This window comes from Saccopteryx leptura, chromosome 3, assembly GCF_036850995.1.
Source record: "Saccopteryx leptura isolate mSacLep1 chromosome 3, mSacLep1_pri_phased_curated, whole genome shotgun sequence".
Lineage (NCBI taxonomy): Eukaryota > Metazoa > Chordata > Mammalia > Chiroptera > Emballonuridae > Saccopteryx > Saccopteryx leptura.
The window spans coordinates 223,337,455-223,354,643 of NC_089505.1; the positions used below are offsets into that span (position 1 = coordinate 223,337,455).

A 17,189-nucleotide genomic window follows, 5' to 3' on the forward strand; every position below is an offset into this window, starting at 1 on the left:
GGGGACTGGCCACTGCCCTTTCTTATTCTCTCTCTCTCTCTCTCTCTCTCTCTCTGAAGCCTAGCGAATTCGTAAACATGGAATCAGTGGTTTCACACAAACTGGGTGTCTTGACTATTGCCTTTCATTAGTCCATTCACTCTATTTATTTTTCTAACCTTTGAACCCTGCCTCTTACGTTTGTTCACTAGTTTCTTACAGAACCACATGCAGACCTTCATTAATCAGAAAATTGAAAAAAATCTACCTAACCCTACACACCAACTCTGAAATCTGCCCTCGTGAAACAGAAAAATCTGATACCCTATAAATACACCCCTACTTCTGACTTTTCTCATGGCTAGGACTCATCAAGCAGGGCATCCAAGTTCTCAACCTCACTTCTGCATACAACATTTCTCACTGCTTTCTCTGTGCCTTTTTAAACAAGCCTCTCATCTCCTCAGTTCCTTTACTATACCCACTGAACACCACCAGAATTCAAAACACGTTTTCTATCTCTGGAGTTCCTCTCTTCCAAAAAGACCCTCTCAATTTGCTACACCAATTGGCCTACCCAGCCATAATGGAACTAATTTCTGGTGCAATGGAACCATTCTAAAAACCTTAAACACCTCTCCCCCCTCCCTTGTGTCCTGGTAATAGTTGCACCACAACTAACATATTATGGAGAGGAAGAATTTTCAAACCAGCTGAAAACAAGCAGAAATAAACAGTCTGCCTTCCTCCCGGTCCTCCTTGGCCGTACCCTTGCCACCTCTATAGTGGCTATAGGAATAGGTGGGGCTGGCCTGGGCCATAGTATATGGACTGCTAACCAACAAAGGCAGACCTAGAACAGGCCCTTAATAATTCAGCCACCTCTCTAGCCTCCCTCCAGAGACAACTGACCTCTCTAGCTCAAGTCGCCCTACAAAACTGGAGGGCTTTAGATCTACTAACAGCAGAGAAGGGCGGTACTTGCCTCTTTTTACAGGAACAGTGTTGCTACTACATTAACGAGTCTGGCCTGGTCGAGGAGAATATCAACTCTCTCTAAAAACTTCAAGAACAAATCTGCAATGGCCCGGCCTTTACTGACCCCTACTCCGAACAACGGTGGAAAAACCCCTTGTTCTCCATGCTAGCACCAATTATAGGACCAATCCTAATTCTGTGCCTAATTGTAATGCTTGCCCCCCTTTTCATCAAGTTCCTACAGGCCTGGATGAGAGAAATCTCTAGGATTACCTACAATCAAATGCTCCTACACTCTTATTCCCCAATACCCCAAGGAGAACTTCATGAAGGAAATATCAAATAGGTAGGGATGACAGCAAGAAGAAGACACCCCTCAGCCTGAGAAGTTCCCTCCTGAATGTTCTCCAAACCCCTATCCTTTTAACCACACATACTCAGTCCTTCTAAAACTTACACCAACAGGTTCCCTGTCTCTAAAAATCTCTGTATGTCCTCCCATTCGAGAGGAACCAGACCAGCATGTCTCATGAGGCTCATCTAGGAGACCATATATCATCATGTCACCCTGTTCAATCAGCACTTGCATGAAGCAACTAACAATTATTACCTCACAAGATTTTTTTACTTCCTCACTCAGGTTTTCGAAGACATCGCCTGGTTCAGACCTTATAGCATGGAAATTGACGACCTCCTTAACTGAATGGGGGACTTGGCTTGGCAAGTTTCCCTTCTTGAGTTCTCTCTCCAGAAGAAGCAATAATTTTCCAATTTTTTCTCCTTGTCACCCCTCACCATATATTACAAAATTAATAACTGCCTTTCTTTTATATATAACCACAGAGTTGAGAAATGATAGATACATGAATTGACCAGGAATTACAACTGCCCTTTTGCTGTTCCGCTTGGCTGCCTGACCCCACCCTTTATTACTGGACAATCGGTCCAGGGACAGAGGGGTTCCAGGAAGCTGGTCAATCATCCCAAGGAGGAGCATTCCAGAAAGCTGAAATCCTAAAACTCTAAAAGGGAACATACTAGAACTTTTGACTCAGTAACCTGTCAGGCTTTTCCAAACACTATAAAATTCGCCCTTAATCTGTAACCAGTGCCCTTCTCCCCCAGAGAAGTGCCTGGCAGGGTTCCTTTCTTGCTTTCAATAAAGCCTGTTGCTCTGGTCTTTTCAGACTCCCATGGATTCCAACGAAAACCTTTAATCCAATATACAAACAAGGAAGTCTCTGATACAAAGTCACATAGTGTGAGAAAGGTTTAGTCTTAAAACTAAGCCTTACTTAGGGTATAACACCCTTTCTGCTTACAGCCTGTCCCCCACACCCAATGCAAACTATAAGCGAGCAAACCTATATATCATATTTACAAACTTATTTGACCAACAGTGTGACACTATACAGTTAAATTCACACAGAGGTTGGTCAGGGTAAAGCTGGGGTTCTTAACCCAGGTCTAGGAATCACTTGGGGGTGTGTATGTGAAGGTCAGAAATTGCACACAATGTTTTGTGAGGGCCTCCACACCTTTCCTCAATCTTTCAAAAGGTTGGGCCCTACGGGGTTAAAGTGCACTAGCAAAGAGAGGAAATCAGCAGGCTTCTTCACTTCCCCCAAACCCAGAGGCAGGTATATCCCATTGGTGGGAGGGGGTAGGAGTCAGATAAACTGGCTGTAAAGTCTACTAGTTAGGAGACAGTTCAGGCTCATAGTGACATGACCTGGAGAAGATGTGGACACCAGTAGGGTCCGGTCACAGTACAGACTTGACCTGCTTTCCGCCTTCACCTTACGTTGGGAAAGAGGTGGTACCCAAACAGGTCGGCTACAGCATCCTTCCGGTGTGGACGTGCAGAGGCCAGGACCAGCGGCTTCCAAGCCTCCCGCGAGACCGTCAAGGCTCCGCCCCCACGGCCCTGCGCGAAGCAGGACGGGAAAGCAAGATGGACGCCTCCGTTTGAGTGCCTTCCTTGAGCGGGATATCACGCCCGCCATCCTCAGATGCTGCTCGCTCTTTCTCAGCAGTAGCAGAAGGAGAGGGAATGAAAAGTTGCTGCGGCCGAGGAGTCCCCGTGAACGACTCTGCTGCTGCCCTAGGGGCGCAGCTGGGGCTCGCCGCGCCTGACGCGTCCTGAGTTACTCAGGTAATAGCCCGGCTCTCGGCGGTCGTGGTCGCCGCGTGTCCTTTGACCCTCTCCCGGGGCAAGCCAGGTGGCTCGGGACTCGGAGAGAGAACTGGGCGCCCAGGGGCGGCGTGCCTGTGGGTTGAGCTCCGCGGCGCACCTTTCTGTGCCTCGCCTGGCTGGTCTCCTTACTTAGCTAAGCGCCGGGTCCATGTGCGGCCCCGCCTGCAGGTCGGCCCCTTTCCCTCTGGGGTCCACCCCTAGAGAGGCCGAGGAAGCCCTGCTCTTTTGCCAAGACTGGACTCAGGGTGCCTACTGTGTGCACATGGGTTTTCTCTTGAGCAAGCTCTGTGGTCGCCTCTGGCAGGGTAGCTTTTGTCCCTAGTAAGCAATGCTAATGGCTTTTTTTTTTTTTTTTTTTTTAGCACATCAGTTTAATACAGTACTCTTACATACAGCTCATTATGTTGTCCCTGATGTGTGGGAAAGTATGCAACTTTGTGGTACAGTAAAAGTATTAAAGGTATTGCCTTAATCAGCACAAAATGGTATTGTGCTGTGAAGATAATTCTATAATTAATAATTTTGTGATTTTTCTCCCGAAGTTTTAAGATATTGATTATCCTATTGACTAGAATTAGGAAGAGCAGCTGTTTTTTGTTAAGTTCTATAAGGCACTCTTTCAGTCACGTCCCAAGTTTAATTGTTCTCAATAGTGACTTCTCAGAAGGAGGAAGTAGTGTCATGATTGTGACATAATATTTAACTCAGGAATAATATTTAATTCACAGTAGAAATAAGGGAAACTCTAAAGGAGCTACAAAGGAACCACAGAGGCTTTGAGATACTGCAGCCAAGAAAGCTACTGGTGCCAAAAAGACCTCAGAAGAGAATCTAAGTCAAATTACACTTTTTTCCATTGTGAATGCCATTTTAAACACTTTTTAAAGGTTATCCATAGTGTTGATATGAATGTTTTGATTTCTGTATTTGAGCTTAAACATGATGCCACAAAACCCATTTTTCATGTAGATGTCTTGGAGACAGAGCTGGCATCCACCTTACATATAAGCCATGTTATAGTGTGGGAATTTGACTGGCTGTCAGTTTATGTAGAAATGTTTTGGAAGGAGAGGGCTATGTTTCCACCCACAGCTCATCCACGTTGTAGTAATAAGAACTGTAATGGATTATGTCAGTTTAGAGCTAGGATTCTTAAAACAAGGATGACTGTTCCACTGCCAGAGTTATTTTATTTATGCCTTCCTTGGCTTTTGGTGTTTGGACCAAAAATTTGAATTGATTGTGGTTATATTTAGGTGGATTGGGGCTCAAAATTACTAATGACATTTGATAGTTTCTAAAAGCAGTATAGAGTTCAGCTTTTATTAGAATATGTAGTGTGTATTTGTTTTATTTCAGTATGCCAGTGATCCTTCAGGTGTGCTTTTCTTTTTTACTTTTTTCTTTAAGTGAGAGGAGGGGAGATAGTGAGACAGACTCCCACATGCACCCCTTCCATGATCCACCCGGTGACCCCTGTCTGGGGCCAGTGCTCGAATCAGCCAAGCTATCCTCAGCGCCCAGGGCTGACACTGTAAGAAGGAAGGAGAGAAAGAAGAGGGAGAGGGAAGGGAAGAGAAGCAGATGGTTGCTTCTCATGTGTGCCCTGACCAGGGATCAAACCTAGGGTGTCTGCATGCTGGGCCATCGCTCTATCCACTGAGCAAACTGGCCAGGGCCTAGGTGTGCTTTTCAATTGAAGTTCCAGCATCTGAACAGAAAGGCCCTTAAATGGTGGGAACCATTTACTATAAAGTAAAACTTGTCTAAATACATCACTGTGAAGTGTTGGAGAAATTAGTGTGTAATAGTAGGAAACAGGTTATGTAGGTATTGTGGAATATAAGTGCTTGTTTCAACCCATGGTTCCCCACAGTACTGTCTATTGACTAGTCTGCAACTGAAATGTAGCTGTAATGTTAATTGTGTAATGATAACATAATATAACTGTAAATGGTAACTGTAGTTACCTGGAAAGTCAGATTTGGAATGCCCTTTGATGTTATGATTACTTATATACTTACAATGTGATAGGATTGTGTGACGCTCATCTAAAGATTAATGAGTCTTTTGTAAACCTTTATGATATTTTTCTTCTGGTTTTGACTCCAGTGTATTTGAATTCATACAGAAATAATGTTGATATCGGGAACCCATGTCGAACTTCTATGAAGAAAGGGCAACAATGATTGCAGCTGGGGATTTGCAGGAATTTGTTCCTTTTGGTCGAGACCACTGCAAGCACCACCCTAATGCTTTGAATCTTCAACTTCGGCAGCTGCAGCCAGCCTCTGAGTTATGGTCTTCTGATGGTGCTGCTGGCTTGGTGGGATCCCTGCAGGAGGTTACAATCCACGAGAAACAGAAGGTTTCATTAAGATTCTCAGTTTTTTTATTTTTAAACATTAAAATTTTTTTTCCAATGAGCCCGACCAGTGATGGTATAGTGGACCTGGGATGCTGAGGTCTCAGGTTCGAAACCCTGAGGTTGCCGGCTTGGATGTAGGCTCACCAGCTTGAGCACAGGATCATCAACATAATCCCAGGGTCGCTGGTTTGAGTCCAAAGGTCACTGGCTTGAAGTCCAAAGTTGTTGGCTTGAGCCGTAGGTCACTGGCTTGGGCAAGGGGTCATTGGCTCAGCTGGAGCAACCTGGTCAAGGCACGTATGAGAAGCAGTCTGTGAACAACTAAAGTGATACAATTATCAATTGATGCTTGTCACCTTTCTTTTCCTGTCTCTATTGCTCTTATATAAAAAAAAAAAATTCCATTGGTTTGAGAGAGAGAGGAAGGGGGAGAGAGAGAGAAGCATCAACTTGCTGTTCCATTTAGTTCCATTTAGTTATATGCTCATTGGTTGCTTCATGTTTGTGCTCTGACTAGGGTTCAAGCCTTTGACCTTGGTGTGCCAGGATGATGCTCTATCCACTGAGCCACTCTGCCAGGGCCCTTAGTTTGTTTTTGAAATATAGAGAGGTTCAATCTACTTATATAATTTAAGGCTACCCAGATGCAACTGAGAATGAGTATGATGCTACTTCTACAGTAGAAGTTAAGATTTGGTAGTTTTAATCAAGGCTAAAAATGACAATATTGTATTACTGTCATGGCTATTTATTTAGACATATAACTTAGGGATTTGAGAGTCGCTATTATTATGGTCCATTTAAAACTTTTTTTTCCACTTTGTGGGGACTAGATTTTATATTATTTGATTATTAGACATTAGAGTTAGACATGGTCTCTGCTGTTAAAACTTATGTATTCTAGAGGGGAAAAGAAATGCCACATAAGTAGGTATAGTACTAGTTTTTAGATAGGGGGATGAGATGTAAGTGTGTGTCAGAAAGTTAGTTGTTTTCATCCTTTTTTCATTTCCGTATCTCTTGAGGTACCAAAGTCTCAGGGAGGGGAAGTCTGCGGCGTTAGGAATCTAAAGCTTTCCCTGCCCTATTCATTTTGACAAGGCAAGGAAGGTGAATGGATATGTAGTTGTGAACCAGGCAACTCAGCATAGTGGATAAACCCCCCCAGTGTCCCATGTGTACCTCACTGCCCCCTCTGTATCAGTTCCCCCCATATACCTAATATTTTTTTTGTCTCCCAAGTATGTTGATTTATTTTTTGGATATATAGGTAAGGTATAATTTTTATTTATGTTTTTGGCAGCATAATATAAAACATTTAATATAGAGAATTCTTGAGGAAATTCTTGTCCTGGAAATCTTGTAAGATACATAATTCATATACCCACACCCCATACTCTGTTAACTGGTGGCACCAGACCTTCTAAGAGTTGGGCTTGGACTGAGTTTTACTCTACAGGCAAAGAGAGAATAAAAGACTTGTATTTGAATGGCTGTTTGATTTTAACTAATACATTTTGCTCCATACTGTTGAAAAAGAAATAAAAATAGTGCTTGAACATGTCCTATGTATGTGTATTTTTCAGGAAAGTTGGCAGTTAAGGAAAGGCAGAAGTGAAATTGGAGATGTGGATTATGATGAGGAACTCTACGTGGCTGGAAACATGGTGATCTGGAGCAAAGGAAGTAAAAGCCAGGCACTGGCTGTTTATAAAGCCTTTACGGTTGATAGTACTGTGCAGCAGGTGAGTTGGTTTCAATTTTAATATTTGATTGACTATTGAATAATTTATTTTTAAAGCAAAGCTTTTGCCTTAAAATTTTAACAGAAATGATAAAAAAAGAGCACAATGATTCCAGTAGCTGGCTGTACTTTTTTTTTTTTTTTTTGTATTTTTCCGAAGCTGGAAACGGGGAGGCAGTCAGACAGACTCCCGCATGCGCCCGGTACGCCCACCAGGGGGTGATGCTCTGCCCATCTGGGGTGTTGCTCTGTTGCAACCAGAGCCATTCTAGCGCCTGAGGCAGAGGCCATGGAGCCATCCTCAGCGCCCGGGCCAACTTTGCTCCAATGGAGCCCTGGCTGCGGGAGGGGAAGAGAGAGACAGAGAGGAAGGAGAGGGGGAGGGGTGGAGAAGCAGATGGGCGCTTCTCCTATGTGCCCTTTCCGGGAATCGAACCCGGGACTCCTGCACGCCAGGCCGATGCTCTACCACTGAGCCAACTGGCCAGGGCCTGGCTGTACATTTTAATGTGCAGTGAAGATAATGGTGGGGAAATAAAATTTTCATTTGTTTTTTTGTGTCATCACTGGTTTTACACTATCCTCTGTCAATTTAATGGTAGTGTTTAAACACTTGAGTAATTCAATTTGTTACTGTCAATAAAAACTTAAGGGTCAATAAAGACATTAAGGGTACAAGAATATATTAATATGATTATATTTGAGTGCAAAGTGTTGAGTAAATAAAAATCAGGTTCATAGTAATACTCATAGAGTAAGGGAAAGGAAAAAAAATCTAACTTGCTGTCATTTCACTTGCCTGTTACACCTAACTCTATTCTAAAATTGGTACAGACAGAATGACTCATTTGCCCTGCTCTTTTAGGAAGACATGCAGGTTCATCTCCAGTTAACGAAGGAAAACCCTTAATTAAGGAAGAATACCAGCTAATAACTATAGAAGGAATGATTGAATTAGAAAACTCACCATTTTATAGCCTTCAGTGTAATCTCTGATTACAAGGGCTATAAATGAATAGACAGGGGTTATTAATGAATGGTAATGCTATTGGGTGAAAGGGTATTAGCATGACACCAAAAGTGTCACCCCTGATGGAGGAACAAGTATATCTCTACTTTGAAGCTATTTGTTGTTTATCTCCATCTCAAAAACATGATGGGTTCACCATCATGGATGGGAGACAGAAATATTATGTACCTGTAGCTGTAATGCAGCATGAAGCATCTTGTCATCTACTCAGCTTTTCTTCCCCAAAATATTTGACATGAATATGTAAACCTAACTTCCAGTGATAGGAAGTATGGGAAGCTGGAGGATCAATTTGTAAAATGTCATGAGATGAGGAATAGGAGGAAGTAAAGATGAAATGAGAACTGCCAGAAGTTGGTAATTATTGAAGTTGGCTGATGGGGATACATTATGTTACTCTATTCACTTTGTATATATTTGAAATTTTCTATTATAAAAACACTTAAAGAGCCTGACCAGGCGTTGGTGCAGTGGATAGAGTGTCGGACTGGGACTCAGAGGACCCAGGTTTGAAACCCTGAGGTCGCCGGCTTGAGTGCGGGCTCATCTGGCTTGAGCGCAGCTCACCAGCTTGAGTGTGGGGTTGCTGGCTTGAGCGTGGGATCATAGACATGAGCCTGTGCTTGCTGGCTTGAGCTCAGAGGTCGCTGGCTTGAAGCCCAAGGTCACTGGCTTGAGCCCAAAGGTCACTGGCTTGAAGCCAAGGTCGCTGGCTTGAGCAAGGGGTCACTCACTCTGCTGTAGCACCCTGGTCAAGGCACATATGAGAAAGCAATCAATGAACAACTAAGGTGCCATAATGAAGACTTGATGCTTCTCACCTTTCTCTCTTCCTGTCTGTCTATCCTTATCTGTCCCTTTCTCTGTCTTTTTCTCTATGACTGACACACACACACACACACAAACAGAACCAGAAAACCACTATGAGGAGCAAGTAAACAAATCCAGAATTATGGGACAGTCTATGTTCTGGTCTCCTAGAGTCAGTCATAGAGCCCTGACTGGGTAGTTTGTTTGGTTGGAGCATCATCTTGATACGTATGCCAAGGTTGTGGCTTCAATCCCTGGTCTGGGCACATTTAGGAATCAACCAATGAATGCATAGATGGGTGGAACAGCAAATGGGTGTTTTTTTCTCTCTCTCCTTGCCTCTTTCTAGACTCAGTTAAAAAAAATCAGTCATGAAGAAAAAGAAAGATAGGACCTATTTTATTTTATTTATTTATTTATTTTTATTTTTAATTTTTTTAAAGATTTTATTTATTCATTATAGAGAGGGGAGAGAGAGAGAGAGAGAGAGAGAGAGAGAGAGAAGGGGGGGAGGAGCAGGAAGCATCAACTCCCATATGTGCCTTGACCAGGCAAGCCCAGGGTTTCGAACCAGCGACCTCAGCGTTTCCAGGTTGACGCTTTATCCACTGCGCCACCACAGGTCAGGCCAAGATAGGACCTATTTTAGATTAAAAGAGACTAAAGGGACATCACCAAATGTAATATTTTTTTTACCTTGTTGAATGAACTTTGAATCCTAGTTCTGGAAAATTGGCTATAAAAGACATTTTGGGGAAAATTAGAGAAAGTTGCATGTGAATTGAGTATTAGGTGATGTGACAAAATTTTTTTCTCAGGCAGGATGATGGTTTTGTGGTATATAGGAGGACATCCTTATTTTGAGAAGTGTGTGATGAAATGTGCAGGGATGAAGTGTCATGGTTTGGGCGATTTTCAGGTAGTCAGCGCCCCCTAGCTCCCGACCCCTCTACTTCACCACATGCACATAAATGCACACACATTAGCAGATATGGCAGAATGGTAACAAATGCTAGAAACTGTTCTCTGTGCAATTTCAACTTTTCTTACTGAAAGTGTTTAGAATAAAAAGTTTGGGGAAAATGAAGACATTCATAGTAGTTGAATTAATTGCCGGGTTATTGACAAGAGTAAGGCTTTTTGACTAATGTTGATATCCTTGTTGGTAAACACTAAAATCTTGGTTCCTGAACACAACTTCTTTGCTTTTCCTCCCCATTAACTGTTTCCTGATGAACATTGTAAACGTCTAACAATATATTAGGAAGGATAAACTGAATCTTTTTTTTTTAAGCGCGCTTGCCCAAGAGCGGTAGATAGGGACAGACAAATAGGAAGGGAGAGAGATGACAAGCATCAATTCTTTGTTGTGGCACCTTAGTTGTTCATTGAATGTTTCTCATATATGCCTTGACCAGGGTGGGCTTCAGCCGAGCCAATGACCCTTGCGCAAGCCAGCTACCTTGGGCTCAAGCCAGCGACCTTGAGTTTCAAGCCAGTGACCATGGGGTCATGTTTATGATCCCACAAGCAAACTGACGACCCCCTGCTCAAGCTGGTGAGTCCTCGGTCAAGCTGGCGACCTCAAGAGTTTGGAATCTGGGTCCTCAGTATCTCAAGCCAATGCCACTGCCTGGTCAGGCTAAACTGAATTCTTCAACTGCATGTATAAAAGCATTTTTGTCCAGAATTGTTAAAGCCAGTGATTGTTTACATAATTTCCCGCCATGTAACCACATGGTTTGTGTAGATGAGAAAGGTGACCTGATGATACTGAAGTATACTGTTCACAAAAATTAGGGGATATTTCAAAATAAGCGGTAAAAAAAAGCATTTGATTTTTTTTATTAAACGAACATCAGAAAAGCAAACGGGCCTGACCAGGCGGTGGTGCAGTGGATAGAGCATCGGACTGGGATGCAGAGGACCCAGGTTCGAGACCCTGAGATCGCCAGCTTGAGCATGGGCTCATCTGGTTTGAGCAAAAAGCTCACCAGCTTGGACCCAAGGTCGCTGGCTCGAGCAAGGGGTTACTTGGTCTGCTGAAGGCCCCCGGTCAAGGCACATATGAGAAAGCAATCAATGAACAACTGAGGTGTCACAACAAAAAACTGATGATTGATGCTTCTCATCTCTCTCTGTTCCTGTCTGTGTGTCCCTATCTATCCCTCTCTCTGATTCTTTCTCTGTCTCTGTTAAAAAAAAAAAAAAGAAAAGCAAACGACAAGTCAGAAAAAGTTGTTTGATTATGCAAATGAGATACAAAACCAACTTTTATTTCATTGGTAAAAATTACACTATATAAAAAGCTGAAAGTACTATAGTATCTGCACGTTCCCTGATCTTGATAGTGCATTTTGAAATATCCCCTAATTTTTGTGAGCAGGATAGTTCTTTGCTCTATATTTCCATCTTAAAGTTTCTAAGGAATGACTGCCTGTGTACTGGATTCATGAATGTGCAATTTGATATATTGTCTCTCGTCTCCTTTACTTTGAGATCACTTGTTAATGGAATCATAAGATTTTTTATTTTAATTAATTAATTTTTTACAGAGACAGAGAGTGAGTCAGAGAGAGGGATAGACAGGGACAGACAGACAGGAACAGAGAGAGATGAGAAGCATCAATCATTAGTTTTTCATTGCGCGGTGCAACACCTTAGTTGTTCATTGATTGCTTTCTCATATGTGCCTTGACCGCGGGCCTTCAGCAGACTGAGTAACCCCTTGCTGGAGCCAGCGATCTTGGGTTCAAGCTGGTGGGTTTTTGCTCAAACCAGATGAGCCCACGCTCAAGCTGGTGACCTCGGGGTCTCGAACCTGGGTCTTCTGCATTCCAGTCCGACGCTCTATCCACTGCGCCACCGCCTGGTCAGGCGGAATCATAAGATTTATAATTTCATTCCTTTTAGTCTGGAAAACACATTGTTACTTAGTCTCCTTACTAGTATGGAGAAAGGTAATTCTGTATTTTGGTTAAGAAATAATACCAGGTATGTGTGATTTAGGTTTAGTTTATCCACTTCATGTTGCCAGTGTTTAGTGCCATTTCAGACAGTGTGCTGGTAACAAAGATGGATATTTGGTATCTGCCATTGAAGAACTCAATACTGTTAAAAGATGAACATATAAACCAATAACTAAAATGCTATACTCAAGTAAACTAAAGTGCCATGTAATAGCTGTGTGTCCACAGTGTGGTGAGAGCCAGGGTGACTGAGCTCTGAAGGGAGGATTTCTCAGAGAAGTTGCTGTTTGAACTGGAAGTTGGGAAAGAAGGGCATTCTAGGAAGGGGAATCACAGCCAAAAGAGTTATAGAAAAATGAGATGTTTCCTAAGTTCAGAATGGCTGTACACAGTGTGGGTGTGGAGAGATGCTCATGCATGCTGAGTGGGCCCAAACCAAAGAGCCTTGTATGTACCTGGGAACTTGGATTTTATTTTATTACTATTAAAAAATTGTTTTCTGTTGATCTAATAGAGACAGAGAGAGAGAGAGGAAGGGAGAGAGGGAGACAAAAACAGAGAAGCATCAACTTGTTCCACTTAGTTGTTCCACTTAGTAGTATACTTATTGGTTGCTTCTCATATGTACCCTGATGGAGGATTCAACACATGACTTCTGTGTGCCAGGGTGATGCTCCATCTACTGAGCCACCCAGCCTGGGTCTGGGAACTTGAAATTTAAACTGTATGCAGAAGAATCCTGCTAAAGAACTTAAAGTGGAAGGTACAGCTTCAGTTTTATATTTCTAGAAAATAGTACTTTGATGGCAATATGTACATAGTATAGGTGGAGAGCAGAGAGACTTGTTAAAGATACTGCTTTGTGATAGTTCAGGGGAAAAAGATTGGCGCCATGGAGTGAGAAAACAGAGGTGAAAGACAGAGCTGCAGGACGTGCGGGGGCTAACCATCTCTTAGACATCAGGGATAAAGGAGAGTGTGAGAATGCTGTCTGCTTTCAGAGACAGACTGGGAGGATGGGACTTCATAAAAGGAAGCCTGGACGATAAGAGGTACAGTGTAGATTTTGAGTGTTTCAGGTGGGAGTGCAGCTCTGATGCTGGTTTTTCCTTGATTCAACAACAACAAAACAATTCAATTTAAAACCAGACAGAGGACTTGAATGGCCATTTCTCTAAAGATATGCATGTGGCCAGTGAGCAAGCACATGAACTGATGCTCAGCATCAGTAATCATTAGGCAAATGCAAATCAAAACCACAGTAAGATAACATTTCATACTTATTGGGATGGCTGTTATTATAAAATGAAAAAAATAGCAAGTGTTGGTGAAGATGTTGAAACATTCGAACCCTGTACATTCTGTTTTGTCCTTCTCTTTTTATAAAGTTTATTTTCAAACATAGTTTATCTGGCCCTGGCCGGTTGGCTCAGTGGTAGAGCGTCGGCCTGGCGTGCAGAAGTCCCGGGTTCGATTCCCGGCCAGGGCACACAGGAGAAGCGCCCATCTGCTTCTCCACCCCTCCCCCTCTCCTTCCTCTCTGTCTCTCTCTTCCCCTCCCGCAGCGAGGCTCCATTGGAGCAAAGATGGCCTGGGCGCTGGGGATGGCTCCTTGGCCTCTGCCCCAGGCGCTAGAGTGGCTCTGGTCATGACAGAGAGACGCCCCGGAGGGGCACAGCGTTGCCCCCTGGTGGGCGTGCCGGGTGGATCCCGGTCGGGCGCATGCGGGAGTCTGTCTGTCTCTCCCCGTTTCCAGCTTCAGAAAAATGCAAAAAAAACCCCCCAAAACAAAAACATAGTTTATCTTTCCATGTAATATTTATCATTAATCAGTCTAATTTTACCTTATTTATTTTGTTCCCATGGTATACATATTGAGCTGATGAGACAGTTATGTAGATGTCGTAATTATTATTTAGGTACCATTAGTTAATAGTTTTATTATTTAAATGTAGTTTTCTTAGCTAAGCATTTTGCTTTAATTTTAGGCATTGTGGTGTGACTTCATTATATCACAGGATAAGTCTGAAAAAGCCTACAGTAAGTTTCTTTTTGAAATTTTATTGCACTTTTTGATTCCAAATGTGAATCTCATTTTTAAAATTTTGTTCAAAATAAGTAGCCGCTAATAATAGTGGTTTTGCCTAAGCATTTTTATATTGTTCATTAAAGAATTGGTGTTCTTGGGAATTGTAATTTGTGAATGTTGGGCTGTTTTTGAAAAACAAAACAAAACAAAACTATGCTCTTTCTTGCAGATAGTGCTGAAGTAGAAAAATGTATATGTATATTGCAAAGCTCATGTATCAACATACACAGCATAGAAGGAAAGGATTACATAGCTTCTTTACCTTTTCAGGTAAACTTGAGTGTTTCCATGTTTTTGTGTTTGGTTGGAGAATATGCTTGAATTAATTGGTTACAGAAGTATTGCTATTCTTATGTCTTATAGTTATATAGGATTTTATTTTTTCTTTGGATTTAGCAGCTTTAGTGGGTTATTTTTTTTCCATTCTTTGCATAAAAATAGTGAAGTAAATTATGAAGCCTTTTCTGAGTTTTTTCCAGTTGAAGTGTACAATTGTGGTTATAGTAAGCACATGACAATATTCGTCTTTTTCCTGTTTCTCATCATCTTTTTCATGCTTAGTGCTAATGTTAAAGTTTTATCACATTGTCACTTTAGTGCTGATATTTTCTGCCCCGGGCAGGACATTTAGATCGATTCTTCCTTAAACTTGATTTTGTCTTACACTTGCTTATTAGCATTACTTTTAAAAAATATAGTTAATGATTATGTTGTTTTGTAAAGCTCTTATTAAATTGGAAGAACATCTAATGTTCTATATTGTTTCCTGAAAACATGTTATAAAGAGTAGCTTCTTTTATTTTTGTTTTTCCTACCCTTTTTATGTGGCAGGTTGCAAATGTCTGGGCCACCAAATATGGATTACTGTTTGAACGAAGCAGTTCTTCACATGAGGTACCTCCAGGTCCACCCAGGTATCCACTTAACTCAGTTCAGAATATTATTACTTGGGCTTTTTTGTGTTGGTTCTGAGGTGAGACTATTTCCCTAAGAGTTTGGGATGATGATACTTTCCATGGTAACAGCACTGATCTGTGCCATTTTCTCTCATCTTAGTGTTGCCACTCATGAAGTCTACTTCTCACTTGGTACTGAATCAACTACGGCTTTTTCCTTGTATTTGTAAAATTGAACAAGTATATGGCTTAAAGATAACAATACTCAATTCTCAGCTCTACCATCTTTTTATTTTGCTACTTTGGGCAAATCATTAGTTCTTTCTTGACTTTAGCTTTATTATTTATTGCAGAAATACTGTCATCCACCTCTTAGGATTTATGGTGGGTAAAATGAGCTCATGTATGTAACCTTTGATCCAGGACTTAGTATGCATTAGGAGTGCAAGAAATGGTAGTTGCTCATTGATAGTGTGTTTACCTGTTTCCCGAGTCAGTTGTGAGCTCACTAGAGGGCAAGGGACATACAGTGCCAGCCACAGTGTGGTGCAAGTAGTAGATTCTGTGCTTTTAGAGAATTCCTTACCGATATTAATCTCTTTCTGTCTTTGATAAAAGGCTTGTTTTCACCCCCTTTTTTCAACCACTCCTTAAAAACATGTAGCGTCTTTATTTACTTGAAGTTTTTCTTTTTTCTTTTTAAGTGCATTCCTGTGTAAAAGGTTTAAGAGACAAAATTTTCTTAGCTGCCAAAGACACACTGTTTGCTAAGAAAAGTTACAAAAACAGCCTGCCTGTATCCATTACCTTAGTTCTATAATATGATGACTGTTGTTTACAGAGAGTCTCTGTTCTCAGTGTGTAGAATTTCCGGCATAAGAAGAGGGATTTCTAGGATTAAAACGGAAGGTACTGTGAAAAAACTATAAAAGGTTTAGAGCAGGGTTAGTCAACCTTTTTATACCTACCGCCCACTTTTGTATCTCTGTTAGTACTAAAATATTCTAACCACTCACTGGTTCCATAGTAATGGTGATTTATAAAGTAGGGAAGTAACTTTACTTTATAAAATTTATAAAGCAGAGTTATAGCAAGTTAAAGCATATAATAATAATTACCAAGTACTTTATGTTGGATTTTTGCTAAGGTTGGCAGAATAAATCTTTATAAAACAACTTACTACAGTTAAATCTATCTTTTTATTTATACTTTGATTGCTCCGCTACCGCCCACCATGAAAGCTGGAGCACCCACTAGTGCAGGGGTCCCCAAACTTTTTACACAGGGGGCCAGTTCACTGTCCCTCAGACCGTTGGAGGGCCAGACTATAAAAAAAACTATGAACAAATTCCTATGCACAACTCACATATCTTATTTTAAAGTAAAAAAACAAAACGGGAACAAATACAATATTTAAAATAAAGAACAAGTAAATTTAAATCAACAAACTGACCAATATTTCAATAGGAACTATGCTCCTCTCACTGACCACCAATGAAAGAGGTACCCTTCCAGAAGTGCGGCGGGGGCCGGATAAATGGCCTAAGGGGGCCGCATGTGGCCCGTGGGCCGTAGTTTGGGGACCCCTGCACTAGTGGATGGTAGGGACCAGGTTGACTACCATAGAGTGTGTCTTTTTGAAAGGCTAGGTTCTGGTTGCTGTAATATGGGGAAGATACTTCTTTGCAAGGAAGTTGCAAAATTTGTGTATAATTGAAGTCATCTCGTGTTGGTGATTGTTTGTTTGTTTATTAGTAGAGAACCTTTACCCACTGTGTTCAGCATGCTGCATCCACTGGATGAAATAACTCCACTTGTTTGTAAATCTGGAAGTAAGTATATTTTACATAGCTCTTTTTAAAAAAAATTTGGGAGATGGGAGAAATGAAGGTGCTTATAAAAATTTGTCTTCTTTTATAAAAATAATATAGTTTAAGGATTTTACAAAATAACTTTATTATGAAAATAACTCATGTTAAAGCAAGAACTTCTTGAATACCATGGTACAACGGTTTTAAGTTACTTGTTTCCTAAAAATAGAGCCTATAAGTTTATCAGGATTACTTATAGATTTGCTAACCTACCTGTAGAACAGTGGTCCCCAACCCCCGGGCCGCGGTCCGGTATCG

At 41.6% G+C, this 17,189-nt stretch overlaps 1 protein-coding gene across 2 annotated transcripts in view; it reads left to right on the plus strand.

Moving 5' to 3' along the window:
- Positions 1-2,902: 2,902 nt before the first annotated feature.
- ANAPC1 (anaphase promoting complex subunit 1) overlaps positions 2,903-17,189 on the plus strand; it is a 101,981-nt gene continuing 87,694 nt past the window's right edge. The window contains exons 1-7 of one of the 2 annotated variants that reach the window (XM_066377693.1): positions 2,903-3,112; positions 5,286-5,522; positions 7,109-7,267; positions 14,064-14,115; positions 14,334-14,434; positions 14,996-15,078; positions 16,816-16,892. In XM_066377693.1, the coding sequence (XP_066233790.1) occupies positions 5,310-5,522; positions 7,109-7,267; positions 14,064-14,115; positions 14,334-14,434; positions 14,996-15,078; positions 16,816-16,892 (685 nt within the window). In that variant the 5' untranslated portion in view covers positions 2,903-3,112; positions 5,286-5,309. The remainder of the gene's footprint in view (positions 3,113-5,285; positions 5,523-7,108; positions 7,268-14,063; positions 14,116-14,333; positions 14,435-14,995; positions 15,079-16,815; positions 16,893-17,189) is intronic. The other variant, XM_066377694.1, reaches the window with a different exon arrangement.